Consider the following 14,708-nt stretch of genomic DNA (forward strand, 5'->3'; position numbering starts at 1 on the left):
TTCTTAAAAGATTAAAAACTGCTTTTATTCTAGCCGAAATAAATCAAATAAGACTTTCTCCAGAAGAAAAAATATTATCAGACAAACTGAAAATTTCTTTGCTCCGTAAAACATCATTTTGGGAAATATTTAAAAAAAAAAAGAAAAAATAAATAAAAAATCAAAGGGGGCTAATAATTCTGACTTCAACTGTATATGTATAGGTTGATGTCTTTTATAGTTATAGAGTTTATTGACGTATACATTCTGTAATCGCTTGATGACAAGACAGCTGCTTAAGTAGGCTTAAGAATAAACATCTAAAGAATAAACATCTAATTTTTAATCTAGCTTATTTTTTATATGAAGGATGGATTCAGTTGTCCTAAAGTTGCAGTTAAGACTTTTATATTGAAAAAAACATATACAAATAATGTGTACTTCAAAATAAATGTTATTTTCAGTTTTTTCATCAAAATAAATGGGTAAATTTTCCATCATAGAAACAAATAACCTATAAATAGATATTTTAAATGGTAAAAAAAATTATTATTATAAAACATTGTACTATTTTATGTAATAAATGCAGCAGCATCAATGAGCATATGTAAGTCACTTTGGACAAAAGCATCTGCTAAATGAGCCCATGTAAAAATAAACATCTTGCATATCTTACAGACCCTAAAACGCACTTTCCTGTAGAAACAAATTATTCTGAAGTACCCCAGATTAAGAAATCACATTTGTCAAACTAAAGGTCCAGCTTCAGGTATGTCACAGGACTCTCAGAATGGGCAGGACTCTTAAGAATGTAGGTGGATTGTAAGGGTGGGCCAAACTTTTGATTGGGTGGGACAGGACCGCCCAGGCCTCCTATGAAGCCGAGAATTCTAGAAATGTGGATGTGTCTGCATTTCTCCCTTCACTAATATTAGTTTAACAAGAATAGTTGTGGATGTTTTAAAGCATTTTAATCATTAAACAAAGTCACACACCATAACATTCCAAGCATACATAAAACAAACGAATCATTTATACTGTGTAATATCTATCCTATGCTAACATTCATAAGCCTATTATATTTACAGGTATGATGTCCGGAATTCAGAAACATTCAACTTATAAGAAATATAAAGGCACATATTTTGTATTTGCATCACCTGAAACAGGATGGGATTACAATCGAGCTGGTGCATAGTTGACATGCTTCACTCCGACGTGAAGTTTCCTGCATTAAACCCTGAATACATTAAATAAATTAAAAAACCAGGATGATGTATAAATCCCAAATCTTATAAGGCACAAGCACACACACACACAAATAAATGCTAAAGCACAATGCTCTATGAAAAAGTACGAAAACATATTATTCGGATAAACAACTACTGAATGTATAGGAACAGTTTATGAATTTTAGGTGTGCACTGATCACGTTCTTAAACATTTCTGACCTGTTAAACTAAGGGATTTGAATGTACAACAGTTAAAAAAATATAAGCAAAATTATTCTCATGTAATGCACACAGTGAGATAAATTCATAGTGGTTTGGAATCAGAAATCAAGAATTAAGAGGGTGTTTTTTTTTTTCAGTCGTCTTCATCATCAAATTTCACGTTTGCGTCATCAGCATCCAGCTGCAAATGAATAATGAAACATATGTATTCAGATCATTTCATTTGGTGAATTGGTTAGTTTTTTATTAGGATATTGTTGGTCAAAAAAGATGTTGTCAATGTGCAGTTATTGTGTAAATGTCTTAAAGCAGATACTTACACATTTCATTTCCATAACAGTGAAGACGTGACCAGTCATGAACATTCTCAGAGGGATTGTGAGGATCAGAACGAACGGCAGGGCGAGTGAGAAATTACTTGATTTTACCACCCACAGCAACGCCAAACACATCACTTGGATCAAAGTGTACAAGTGCATACGCATAGTTGGCACCTACAAAGAAACAGATTGATGTATTGATCAATAGAGGGACAGACAGGTTTTTATTCGATCACTCACTGGCCACTTTATTAGGTACACTTGTCTAAGTGCTTGTTAACGCAAATCTTTAATCAGCCAATCACATGGCAGCAACTCAACGCATTTAGGCATGTAGACATGGTCAAGACAATCTGTTGCAGTTTAAACCGAGCATCAGAATGAGGAAGAAAGGTGATTTAAGTAACTTGGAACATGGCATGGTTGATGGTGCCAGACGGGCTGGTCTGAGTATTTCAGAAACTGCTAATCTATTGGGATTTCCACGCAAAACCATTTCTAGAGTTTACAGAGGATGGTCCGAAAAAGAGAAAACATCCAGTGAGCGGCAGTTCCGTGGGCGCAAATGCCAGAAGAGAATGGCCAGACTGGTTCCAGCTGATAGAAAGGCAACAGTAACTCAAGAGGAATGCAGAAGAGCACCTCTGAACGCACAACACGTCCAACCTTGAGGCAGATGGGCTACAGCAGCAGAAGATCACACCGGGATGCACTCCTGTCAGCTGAGAACAGGAAACTGAGGCTACAAATCGCACAGGCTCACCAAAATTGCACAATAGAAGACTGAAAACACTGCCTGGGAGATTCACATCATGGATATGCAGCTGACAACTCTGCAGCAATTGCGTGATGCCGTCATGTCAATATTGACTCAAATCTGAGGAATATTTCCAGTAACTTGTTGGATCTATGCCACAAAGGATTAAGGCAGTTCTGAAGGCAAAAGGGGGTCCAACCCGGTATAGTAAGGTGTACCTAATAAAGTGGCAGGTAAGTGTATTATAAAACAAATATTACATAATTACACAATACCAATCTTAAGGGTCAGTCATAAACATAATCTGAAAGCTGATTAATTTCAGTTTGGTTTTTGGTTAATTTATGGTTTGTTTGGAAATGTCTAGAACTACTTTAGAATCTGAGGGCTCAAAAATATCTATTCAGAAAATCACATTTAAATGTGCTCAAATGAAGTTTTCAGCAATGCATATTAGTAAAAAATAAAGTATTGATGCATTACTGTAAATGTACAAAACATCCAGGAAGGATGACACCATGGCTGCACAGAAGCGTTGTTCAGCCACTGAAATCTTCCAGTGAAAGATTGATGTGACTATTTTGAGTTGCATAAGGTACAGCATCGATAATGAATGTTTTTATTTATATTAACAACAAAATATAAGTAAATAGTGCTATTCCAGTCAGTTTATATTATATTCACATTGGTTCATTTTTGAACAATGAAAACCTGTGATGCGCTCCCTATATTGTTTACCGCCACTCAGAATATTTGGTCTGAAATAGCATGCAAGTATGGCTTAGTAACTAGTGTAATTCCTGCACCCCACCAGCCAACCACTAAGCATGCAGTAGTGCTTTAGGACAAAGCGTGTGAGAGAATGAGACCAGCGATCCTTATTTGCATAAAATATTGCACATTATGACAAGTTTTCTTTGCTGCACAACTCAAAACATGCTAGATATAATACAGTTTTCCATTCGGAATTGTAGTATTATAAAGTACTATAAAGGTTTCTAACTGGCGAATGACATGATCTAGTGGGTTGTCTGCTGTCATCTTTAAGATGCGCGTTTGTGATTTCAGGAGGTGGCTTTGGATGGCAGGGGTGGGACTGTGTTTCAAAGAAATCATGCTAATGGATATTTTGGCAGATCACCTACTGCACCTTTAATAGTAGTAAAATGAATAGTTACAATGTAACAAGAACACCTTAACATAAAGTTTTTTTTTATTTTATTTAAGCCTAATTTTTTCTTGCATATGTAAAGAACACACCACTAACACAACTCAGCCGGGTCTTAACACTTTGCTTAGGGATGACTTATATTTGGGATATTGCAACACAATCTCACAGCAATTCGTAACTTTTTGATTTAGTAGCTAAATTGTATGAATTCGTATGATCCCATTCGTACAATTTAGTACAATTTGCTCATCCCCCAACGACAGCTGGGTTTAGGGGCGGGGTTGGGTGCCACACCTCCTTTTTAAAATTGTGCATTTTTGTACAACTGAACTCGTACAAATTCATATGAATTAGCCACTAAACTGACAAAACGAAAAAAAATAGTTACGTTTCCTCGTGAGATCAGGCTGAATATTTTGGAAATCTCAGGTATATAATTGGCCATTTGAGGGACTTTAGAAATAGTAATTACTGACAGAGAGAATAACTCGATTTGAAGTACTTTGTAACAGTAGCATTATGCACTTAATAATTGTGTGCATACTTGCTGAATAAATACTTTTCTTTCAAAGAAAAAGTGGACTGCCTCAAATGCCTTTATATGTGAAGACAAGTGTGTATAAATAAAACTTACACGGGTGACATATGGAAGAGTTGGATGATGCTTTTTCGGTGTAATGAGCAGAAGCATGCGGTCCCAAAGCTGGATGCCACTCAGTGAAGTGATACCCATGTAGAGGAAGATCCCGAACAGAGCCGTCATAGGAATCATCTTCAGGATGGGCTCCATGAGAATTGAGATTCCTGTGGGTGAGGAATTATTATTATAATTTATTCATTTTAAGCTATTTATGTTAATAGTTTTATTATTATTATTATTATTATTATTATTAATGTATTATTATTATTATGTAGAAACCATTTTGTAGAAACCTGTTGTTTTCAGTCATAACTCGGTAGTAAATACTCCAATAATATTTGATGTTTTTAACATTAAAATAAAATCAAAGAATTTATTTTAAAGCAAAAATAAAGACAGACCTGTTTTAAGATTATAATTTATTGTACAGATAACTTTAGCTCTGGCCACTACCAAAAACCACTATGAATGACGTAATTGATCTTATAATAAGGGAAAAATTGTAGCCATCCTGTGAAATTTTTATTTATTTTTTTGTTTTGAAATATTTTCCAAGTGATGTTGAATAGAACATGAACCTTTTCATAGCATTTCCTATTATATTATATTATATTGTATTGTATTGTATTGTATTGTATTGTATTGTATTGTATTGTATTGTATTGTATTATATTATATTATATTATATTATATTATATTATATTATATTATATTATATTATATTAGTCATGATCACCAGCAATCTCCATTTCACACACACACACCAGTCCCTGTTCACCACTGATCACTTACACACAGCTGAATTCTGTCTTTGCATACACCAGTCTGGACTGAGTCTTTGTTTCCCGTCACTTGTGTTAGTCTTGTTTAAGTTTTCTTGCTTTATTTCTGATCATTGTTTTGATACTTTGTGATTTTTGATTGTCGCCTTGTTTTTGACCTTACGCCGTTTTGACTACAATTTTGGATGCCATGTTTTCTGACCACTTGTATGCTTGCACAAATAATCTTCCCATTAAATTGCACTTGGATCCTACCTTTGTTTTCTTTGCCTCGTCTCAACACGTGACAATATTAGATTAAATAATATTTTTATATTATATTATATTATATTATATTATATTATATTATATTATATTATATTATATTATATTATATTATATTATATTATATTATATTATATACACAACAGTTTTGTCTGGTTGTTAAATCTGATTTGCTGATAGCCGTGCGATATTCTTCCAGTAACAGCTCTCGTCCAGCCTCTTAACCCTTCACTCTTGTGTATTACTCTGCCCACATACAGCAACAAGCAGAGTACACTGTAGTTTGGCAAATGTTGCAGCTTTTGAACAATATAATGTACTTTTGAGGCTTTTTAGTCGAGAATGTCGTTGTTTAGATTGAAACTATGCAGTTGATTTATAAGGATAGTGCCTATTTTAAAATATTTATAATTTCTGAGAGACAGCGCGTCGGCGGCCATTAGCCTGTCATTGAGCAGACCAAAGGTAAGCCCTTAAAGGAGGAAAGGTACAGCGTAATTTTAAACTACAGCTGAAATCTTTATAAAACTGGTAATTGACTTTCTAAGTAGATCTCCCTCTTTTGCAGTGCTGTATTTATATCACAGTAATTGTGGTGTGTTGAGTGTGAGATGGAACTCTATTATAAAGTCTTAAAACCAGAGATGGCCATCTGTTTTTAATGTGTCTACTGTTTTTGCTACTGCAGATTAGTTCAGGAAACTGAAAAAAAGAAGAAATGCCCGCATGTGTTTAGCGTTTTTCCTTACCACAAACACAACAGTAATCTGGTAGAGATTGCATTGCTTTGGCTTTTTTCGGGCTTAATTATTGTGATCTCCCGATTGCAACAGAGAAATACTGGGAAATCTCTGTAGACTGATGGCATTTCATGACGTTCAGCCTTATAAAAGACAAAAAAATCACCTGTTTTGTCATGACTTTAGACATTACGCTAGAGAATCATTCAAACACTAGCTCTAAAGTGACATTGGTGAAGACATTGGTGGGACACTAAGGTACTTGGCCTGTGGCCTTGAGCCAACACACGCCTTCCACCAGTGCCGTTATACAGCCACATCGCACTGCTATGAGTGTGATATTGCTCATATATTATATTATATTATATTATATTATATTATATTATATTATATTATATTATATTATATTATATTATATTATATTATATTATATTATATTATATTATATTATATTATATTTTTAGGAAAATAAAATTAATTGGTAACATTTAAAAAATTATCTAAAGGTGTTTATGCTGAATACTAGTATCTTGCAAAATACTTGTAAAATATTATGTATTATCATTATGGCAAAGACAAAAGCAATATGTTAATAGAAATTACTTGTGTTTAGTATTGCGTTTAGCATTTGTTTATTTAAAGCAAATATATGATGAGATAAAGAGTTTGTAACTCACCAACCATCATGGCCACCAAAATCCCACTCACTCTTTGTTCTAACACGCGTTCAATCTGAGGTCTAGGGCCTTTGGTCATGACGGTCAGGGCATTGGCGTGAGTCACAGACCTCACAGTAGCAGCACTGAGCCACGGCACACCAAACAGAGATCCAACTCCTCCCAGGAACACCAGCAGGAGGAGGTCGACATGGAAACCAGAGCCCTTCACCATTTTCCTCTCAGGTTTACTCACGATCAGCCTGGATAGTATGGAAAAGTAAAAGAAAGGGGGATGACCAAGATTCTTGAATGAATTCAGGAGTATATCGAAGTAAAATGGATGTAACCTTATCTGCAATCCCAGAAATATTCCAATATAAAATGTAAATGCAAGCAGGTATTCCTGTACTGAAATAGGTTCTATATATAATGCATATGGCCTATATAATATTTTTAATTATTCGATGGTCTGTTTGAGTCTGATCTGCTGGAGGGTGTATGATAAAATCGTTCAATGCACAGGTAGTTCCAGTCAGTTTTAATCACAGTTCGAAATAAATGCACTACTCTTAAACATCAATAGTACTATAGTAACTCAGTGACAGTTGCTGGATCAATAAAGGTTTTTATTTGATGTTTGACAATCTCAACCGAAACATGAAGAGAGGGTGGGACATAGTGTAGCTCCTCCCCCTTTAAAAAAACAGTCAATAGCATTTTGTTTTATCACCACTCGGTCAGTGATTGTTTGAGTTCAAGCGCATCAAATTAGTATTTTTAAGGGGGCGGAGCATGTCTAATACTAGAGAGCATTTGATTGGTCACAATTTGATGAGAAACTGAAATATGAGGTGACGTGAATAAAAAGTTTTACATATTTGTATCAGTTTTTTATCTCATAAACACAAATTTTGTTACTGATTTGGAGGGCACTAGCTTATAGATATCATAAAAATGAACAATACTAAGAATAACATCTAAAAAACTATTTTAATTTCATGGGACCTTTAAGTCATGTAATCTTGAAAATAGATCTACTTCACCAATGAGCCAACGTTGATCAACCAAACACGTTACTATGAGCTATTAGATATGCCTGTGTCATATACATGCACACACATGATCTCTCTCTAGCGCACGCTCCCTCCTCATCTGCCTACTGATTCAAAGTGTGGACTAGGCAATCTAACATGTCATAACTGATGAATACATGGTCAAAAACAGCAAAACTAGTTTTAACTTATCTTTAACTAGACAAATGACAAAGAAATAAGCAGATTTTTTTTTTGCATATTCATGAACACAAGTTAGTATTTCAGGTGATAGATGCACAATAACTAGGTGTAGATGCAGTGTTGGTGTTCCCATCCCTCATTATCCTAATGCCACCCTTTTACCACTGAAAAAAATTATTTTGTGGATTCGCCAGAAATATATTTGTCTTCATCCAATACTGCTAATGAACTCTACTACTGTTTAGATGATGTATCTTTATGAGAAAGGCACTCACGTGGTGATCTGGGACTCAAGGAAAATAAGGATGAAGACCAGCATGGCAGGAACAACGCAGGCAAACATCATCCAGACAGGGAATGTCTTCTTCTCACCAAACGGGCTAATAAACCAGCCTCTAGCAGAAGTGTTGGACACGGTCAGACCCTTCGGCACCACTAGTTTCTAAAGCAGGAGGGCAAAAAAATTATTAGTGAAATATAAAAAGAAAAAGGTTAAAACATCTTAGCTTATTTCATAAGGAGTTTTTCCCACAATCATCTCACAAATCTCACACCAATTGAGGTACTTCAGGGAAGTTTGTATTTACGAGCTGGTAAATATGGAGATGTTGAATTTTATGTAGGATAAAAAGTATGTAAGATAATAGTCAACCCAGGCTCATTCTGAAAACTTAACGCTATATACATTTCTGGAGAGCGCCAAATATGTCCCAGGAGGTTTTTTTTGCTGTTTTTGTTTAAGTGAATCCGCCAGAGGCTGCTTTTTCAGATCTCAAATTTCAATCACGAGTGCCATTCGTGCCTGCTGTTCTCATATAAATCCACCAGAGGCCGCTGTCGACTGACTAAATGACTGATCGACTGATGCACCCTCCTCTTTCCCTAAACCTAACCAATAGTGTTTTCAAAAGCCCAGATTGACCCGCCTGCCCACTTCCCTAAACCCAACCGACAGTTTTCAAAAGCAATCCAGAAAAAGAAAAGCCCTCGCATGATTTTTACCACGTTTTCAAATTTGACCACATTCTCACCCTGTTATTTACTTGTTTATTTTATTTTTTGGCTTCTGTATCTGTATCGCTTTTTGGAACCGTTATACATTGGACTCGAACCCTGGACTCAAACCACTAACTGGACAAACTGGTAACACTGAGAAACCCATCCATATTGAGATAAGTGGTCAGCTGCTAAGTGCAAAAAGAAACAGCGCCATAACGCCCTATAGCTTTTGTTTTAAAGACGAAATGCAGCCATACATACTTCTGGCTACATAATTTGCGATCTCTAGAAATGCATATAGGTCTACATTTTCAGAATGAGCCTATGTTGATAAAAGTAAAATAATTTTAAACTCTAAATCTACAAATGAACGAAGAAGAATATAAATAGTTGTGCTTTTGCTCTTTTATTACGCCATAATTGTAAAATTACAGTTTGCCAATTTCCTGACAGAAAAACAAGGTTTACAAGCAGAAATTAAATGCAATGGGTGAGTTAATATCTAACATTTCGCAGACATTGAGTAGTAATGTCCCGATATATATATGTTTTCCTGAAATTTCTTTTTAAAAATGAATGAATGAGCCAAATTAATTGAGAAAAAACTAATAGCAAAGAAGGGCGGCTCAGCTGCGCAGTGGGTAGCACTGTCGCCTCACAGCAAGAAGGTCACTGGTTCGAGCCTCGGCTGGGTCAGTTGGCATTTCTGTGTGGAGTTTGCATGTTCTCACATGGGTTTGCTCCGGTGCTCTGGTCCAAAGACATGCGCTATAGGTGAATTGGATAAGCTAAATTGGCCGTAGTGTGTGTGTGAATGAGTGTGTATGGGTGTTTCCCAGTAGTGGGTATACATTTTTTCCTGAAATTTCTTTTTAAAGGGAGGGCCTGCGCTGCGTAAAAAACGACGGTTCATTCCACTGTGGTGACCCCTGATTAATAAAAGGACTTAGCCGAAGGAAAATGAATGAATGAATGTAATAGCAAAGAATTTCAGAGAAGAGTGTTTGTCGAACCTGTGTGTAGGCATCACTGATGCTGATATCCACAGCAATCATGAAGAAGATGGCGATGGGGACACCGAAATCTCCAACCATCCGACGGATCTGGTGGTGTACAGAGTTTTAAGAATCTAACAAATTAAATATTTGCTTGTTATATTTTGTTACACCCTGCCTTGACTATGGCATGAAATAACTTAAATTAGGGAAATCTTAAAGGGATAGTTTAAATTGTGCCTTAATTTACTCACCTTTAACTTGACCCAAACCAATTTGAGTTCCTTTCTTCTATTGAACACAAAAGAAGATATTTTAAAGAATGTACCCATTGACTTTCATAGGATTTTTTTTTACTTACTATGGAAGTCAATGGGTGCCAGCAACCAGCTTTCTTCAAAATATCTTCTTTTGTGTTCATCAAGAGAAATAAACTCATAAAATGATGAGGAAATTTTCATTCTTGGGTTGCCAAAATAAGATTTTTTTCTTCTAGTATATGTAATTTATTTTTTGGGAGGCTAAGCAGTAGAAGAATTTTTAATTACAATAAAATAAAATAGAAAAAAAGAGGCATACTTACAGGACCAGGAAGGTAGGTGCTTGTTTTAAACCCACGGAGATACAAGGCAATGAAGAAACAGCCAAACATAAGACACATGGAGAGCAGGGCAGTGTTAGGATAGGCCCTCTCTATTATCTCATGATGTTCAGTTACATTGCCATCTGGATGAAGAGTGAAGTTGACAACTTTTTTGACCGGATGGAATGGGTCATCCAAGGAATCATTTAAGTGTTCGTAGTTCAAGATCAAAGGATGCGCTTTGAAAATCTGAGCAGTACAAAGAAAACAAAAACTAAATATGTGAGAACAAAGAAAATAATGTGTGTTAACCTAATGAAGTATGTGTGTATCAGGATCCCTGTATATACCTTGATAAGCTTGGAAAAGGTCTCATAGATGAAAATGAGAGAGATCAAAATGGAGAAGATCTCCTGGGTGAAGCGCGAGATGAAACGGACCAGGAAGCTTCCCTCCACTGCCATAATGATCACCACAATGACGATCAGCCACATGCCCACCCAAACACGGCCAACAATGTACTCAAAGCCATACCCCTTGCAGAACTAAATGGAAAAATATGAAGGTGTTTTGATTGATGAGCAGTGAAGCAAGTTGATTAACATTTAAATTCTCAATGATAAAGGCCTCACCTGGAAGAATGCCTCCTCAAACACCATTAATGGTCCAGTAAACCCAATGACGAGAACTGGTTGAGCCGCAAAGAGACAAAAGATGACACCCTGCACGCAGGTGGAGACCATCATCTCAGAGACCCCCATCATGTGCTCCGTCTTATCCGCTAAAACACAAGAATGGGTTGAATGTTAGAGATGTAGTAGTTCTATCAAATAATGAGAATTCTCTTATTATTTACTCAATGTGTATGACTTAATTTCTTAAGATGAACTCAAACAAATTAAAAAAACAACGAATTAATGAAACACTCCAATTGTTTGGGAAATAAGATGATTTTACATCTCCCCTAGAGTTAAAGGGTCATGAAACACCAAAAATAATTTTTTGAGATGTTGAATCTTTACAGTCATATGTGTCCCACGCTGCTAAAAACACTATTAGGACACATAAATTTCACAAAAAAGTGAAAATTGGTTATTTTGCGCAAATTCGTTCTTTCGATTTGAATTTTTTTTAAGCTACGTCACGGCGATGAGATCCTTGTGTAAATTCCAGCGTGGAGACTGGATGTCTGTACCGGCCAGTACAACATGACAGCTTTGAGTTTTTAGCATTAATTCATGAAAAAGACTTGGTTCGACCCAATCAATAGTCCTCATAGCTATCATGCATATTAATCAGGTTGCACCTCATTCACAATAGAGCATCTATTGTAAATGAGGCGCAACTTTATTAATATGCATGATAGCTTTGAGGACTGTCTATACCTGTTACAGTGTTCAGAGAGATGAAATGTGTTGCCAACTGTAATTAAAACAAGTGGAAGAAAAAGAATTGTTCGGAGACATGGGTCGTCAGTGTTGCATTTATGCAAATGTGCTGCAACAAAGGTTTTTTTTCCTGTGAGCACCGATCGCATGTGGATATGTGTGGATTACAGTTGTCTGCTAACAAGCGACAAAAATATGTTTGTAAGGAACATTTTTTACCTGAGTGCTTTTTGAATCTGGAAATGGTGAAATCCAGACTTGCCAATCATTGTCTTTTAAAAAAAAAGACACGGTTCTAGTTCGTGTTGACTGTTTTGTCTCTACAGATTTGGTGTGTGATTAGTGTACTTTGTCTATATTTATTCAGATGGCAAAGTTAGTTAGTATCGTCAGCAGTACTCTTTCAGTTTAAAGACATATCTTAGTCAAAATGATTTAGTTACTAAGTTTGCGGCTTTAAACAGTTGAGTTTTACCATTTTTTAAAATCTATTTAGGGAATCTCTTGATATGACGGGAGCACTTTTAGCTTAGCTTAGCATAGATATTTAAATAGATTAGACCATTAGCATCTGGCACAAAAATTTAATAAAGGGGTTCAAATAATTAAATAAAGAGATGATTTCCCATTTAAAGCTTGACACTTTTGTAATTACATAATGTACTGGGACTGATGAAAAATTTAAAGTTGCTATTTTCTGGATATATGACGGAACTATATTCTCATTCTAACATAATAATCAAGGTGCTTTTCTGCCATATAGTATAGTATAGTATAGTTCCTAGTCATATCATCCTATAAAATAGCAACATTTCATTTTCTCTCAGTCTTCGTATACAATGCAACCATAGAAAAGCCAAGCTTTGAATAGGAAAATTATCAAAACTCTTTGATCATTTTTGAGCAAGATGGATGCTAGTGGTCTAATCTGATTCCATTATCTATGCTAAGCTAAGCTAAATGTGCTCCTGCCAGACTCAGAGATTGGCTGAATGGATTAAAAAATAGATAACTATTTCCAAATAGAGTGGAGCATTCCTTTAATGTGAACACTCCTTTCCTTTCCTTTTCAGTGACTGAATCAATGTCAAACAATTGTGTTAGATCACACGTGGGCCAGATTTCCAGAAATAAGTGTGATCATCTGATGCATGCAGTGAAAGCACTCACCAAGAAGTCCTCCAAAAGTGATCGCAGGGGAAAGGGCGGCGAAGTAGATGAAGATGACAGCAGACAGCACTTGAGGGTCCAACGCATCGGTGAAGTCACTAAGGTAATGCCTGTAGCGGCGTTTAATGTCTTTGACCATACCACCAAATGGAAGTCCAGTACGGGCCAGTGGATCCTCCCGTGGCTTTGCTGGTCCAGTTGGGGCTAAATAAACAATTCAGATTGATAGTTTCAGAATAGGATTGTTTAGACCTCTGCACTAACTAAAAGCGATTAGTTACTTGCTTTAAAAAGCGAGTAAACAAAACAAAATACTATAAATTCTGACACTGGTGAGTGGACTTAACAAACCACCTGTAGAAAATACACTCATTTATCTCACAGACACATCAGCCCCTTTCACACATACAGACCTATCTGGAAAATTACCAGCAAGTTTCCTGAAAGGTCTGTATGTGTGAACAGGCCCTTTTTGAGAATACCTGTGATTCGTTCCAGCAATTTTCCGGAAAGAGAAGTTGTAACATTACCGGTAATTTGCCGGAATGCTGCTCTGTATGAACGCAAAAGGAAGAATACCAGTAGAGCACGTTCACATCTAGAATGTGCTGACATGTGAGACAACTACTTTAGCCAATCAGAACACTCAGATGCATTCATGTCTGCGTTGTTTAAGAAAATAAAAGCCTTTGAATATTTTTCCAGACACATTTAGCTGCTAGCTGTTAGTCAGATAACATTTCTATGTTTATTATTAATGCCAACTGTGTAAAACAATTATTGACAAAATGCTCATGATAAGCCGTTGTTTGTTTACCTTCAATCTCTGATGCGTGTGCGCATGAAGCAGCCGGTGAGCGCCAGCACAAACACATATTATGAATATCTCGACATGCGACAGTGTTCCTCCATATGTTTTCATCGAAGTTGTTCACAACATTTTTCTATTCACAGAGTTTGTAACGTAGTCAAATGTTTACAAATACAAGCACAGCCGTTAAGAGCCCATTTCTGGTTAATAATGTCAGAATTTACTGGAATTTTGGAATGGATGTGTGAATGGTCTTTTCTGTAAAAAAATGTTGTAATGTCCTTGCCTGTGTGAACAGCGATTTTTGGAATTTACCAGTAAAGTAGTTATGGAAATTTTCCAGATATTTACTGCTATCACTGTGTGAAAGGGGTTAGTAACTGACACAAACACTGTGCATTTACACAGGTGAGTGGGCTTGACAAACCACCTGTAGAATCTCTCTCTCTCTCTCAGGTGAGAGCAGCGCACGTTAGACAGTTCATTAAGGATCTACCGCCTGATCTCATCTCACTATAGTTGTCAAACCTGATATTTAATTCATCTGGTCTCTTTCTAACGACTCCTTGGTCTTTTGAATCTATTACTTGTTCCCAGGTAGGCCTAACATGTTTTATCTGAGGGCAAAGATAAATTAATATATGTAATCACTTGACACCATTTGACTGATTATTTGTCTTTATTTCCTATATTGTCATTGTATTGATTGCCATTTTTTAATTATTCACATAGTTAACTTAATATTTATGGCAACAGGTTTA

General features: G+C 36.0%; 1 protein-coding gene across 1 annotated transcript in view; it reads right to left on the reverse strand.

Moving 5' to 3' along the window:
• Nucleotides 1-928: 928 nt before the first annotated feature.
• The window catches only part of slc4a1a (solute carrier family 4 member 1a (Diego blood group)), a 31,208-nt gene continuing 17,428 nt past the window's right edge, over nucleotides 929-14,708 (reverse strand). The window contains exons 12-21 of the mRNA XM_056453323.1: nucleotides 13,137-13,340; nucleotides 11,211-11,359; nucleotides 10,929-11,123; nucleotides 10,579-10,827; nucleotides 10,014-10,103; nucleotides 8,277-8,443; nucleotides 6,785-7,026; nucleotides 4,316-4,485; nucleotides 1,754-1,927; nucleotides 929-1,614 (exon numbers count right to left, since the gene is read on the reverse strand). Coding sequence (XP_056309298.1) covers nucleotides 1,567-1,614; nucleotides 1,754-1,927; nucleotides 4,316-4,485; nucleotides 6,785-7,026; nucleotides 8,277-8,443; nucleotides 10,014-10,103; nucleotides 10,579-10,827; nucleotides 10,929-11,123; nucleotides 11,211-11,359; nucleotides 13,137-13,340 — 1,688 coding nt within the window. The 3' untranslated portion in view covers nucleotides 929-1,566. The remainder of the gene's footprint in view (nucleotides 1,615-1,753; nucleotides 1,928-4,315; nucleotides 4,486-6,784; nucleotides 7,027-8,276; nucleotides 8,444-10,013; nucleotides 10,104-10,578; nucleotides 10,828-10,928; nucleotides 11,124-11,210; nucleotides 11,360-13,136; nucleotides 13,341-14,708) is intronic.

The sequence above is a fragment of the Danio aesculapii genome, chromosome 3, assembly GCF_903798145.1.
Source record: "Danio aesculapii chromosome 3, fDanAes4.1, whole genome shotgun sequence".
Taxonomy (NCBI): domain Eukaryota; kingdom Metazoa; phylum Chordata; class Actinopteri; order Cypriniformes; family Danionidae; genus Danio; species Danio aesculapii.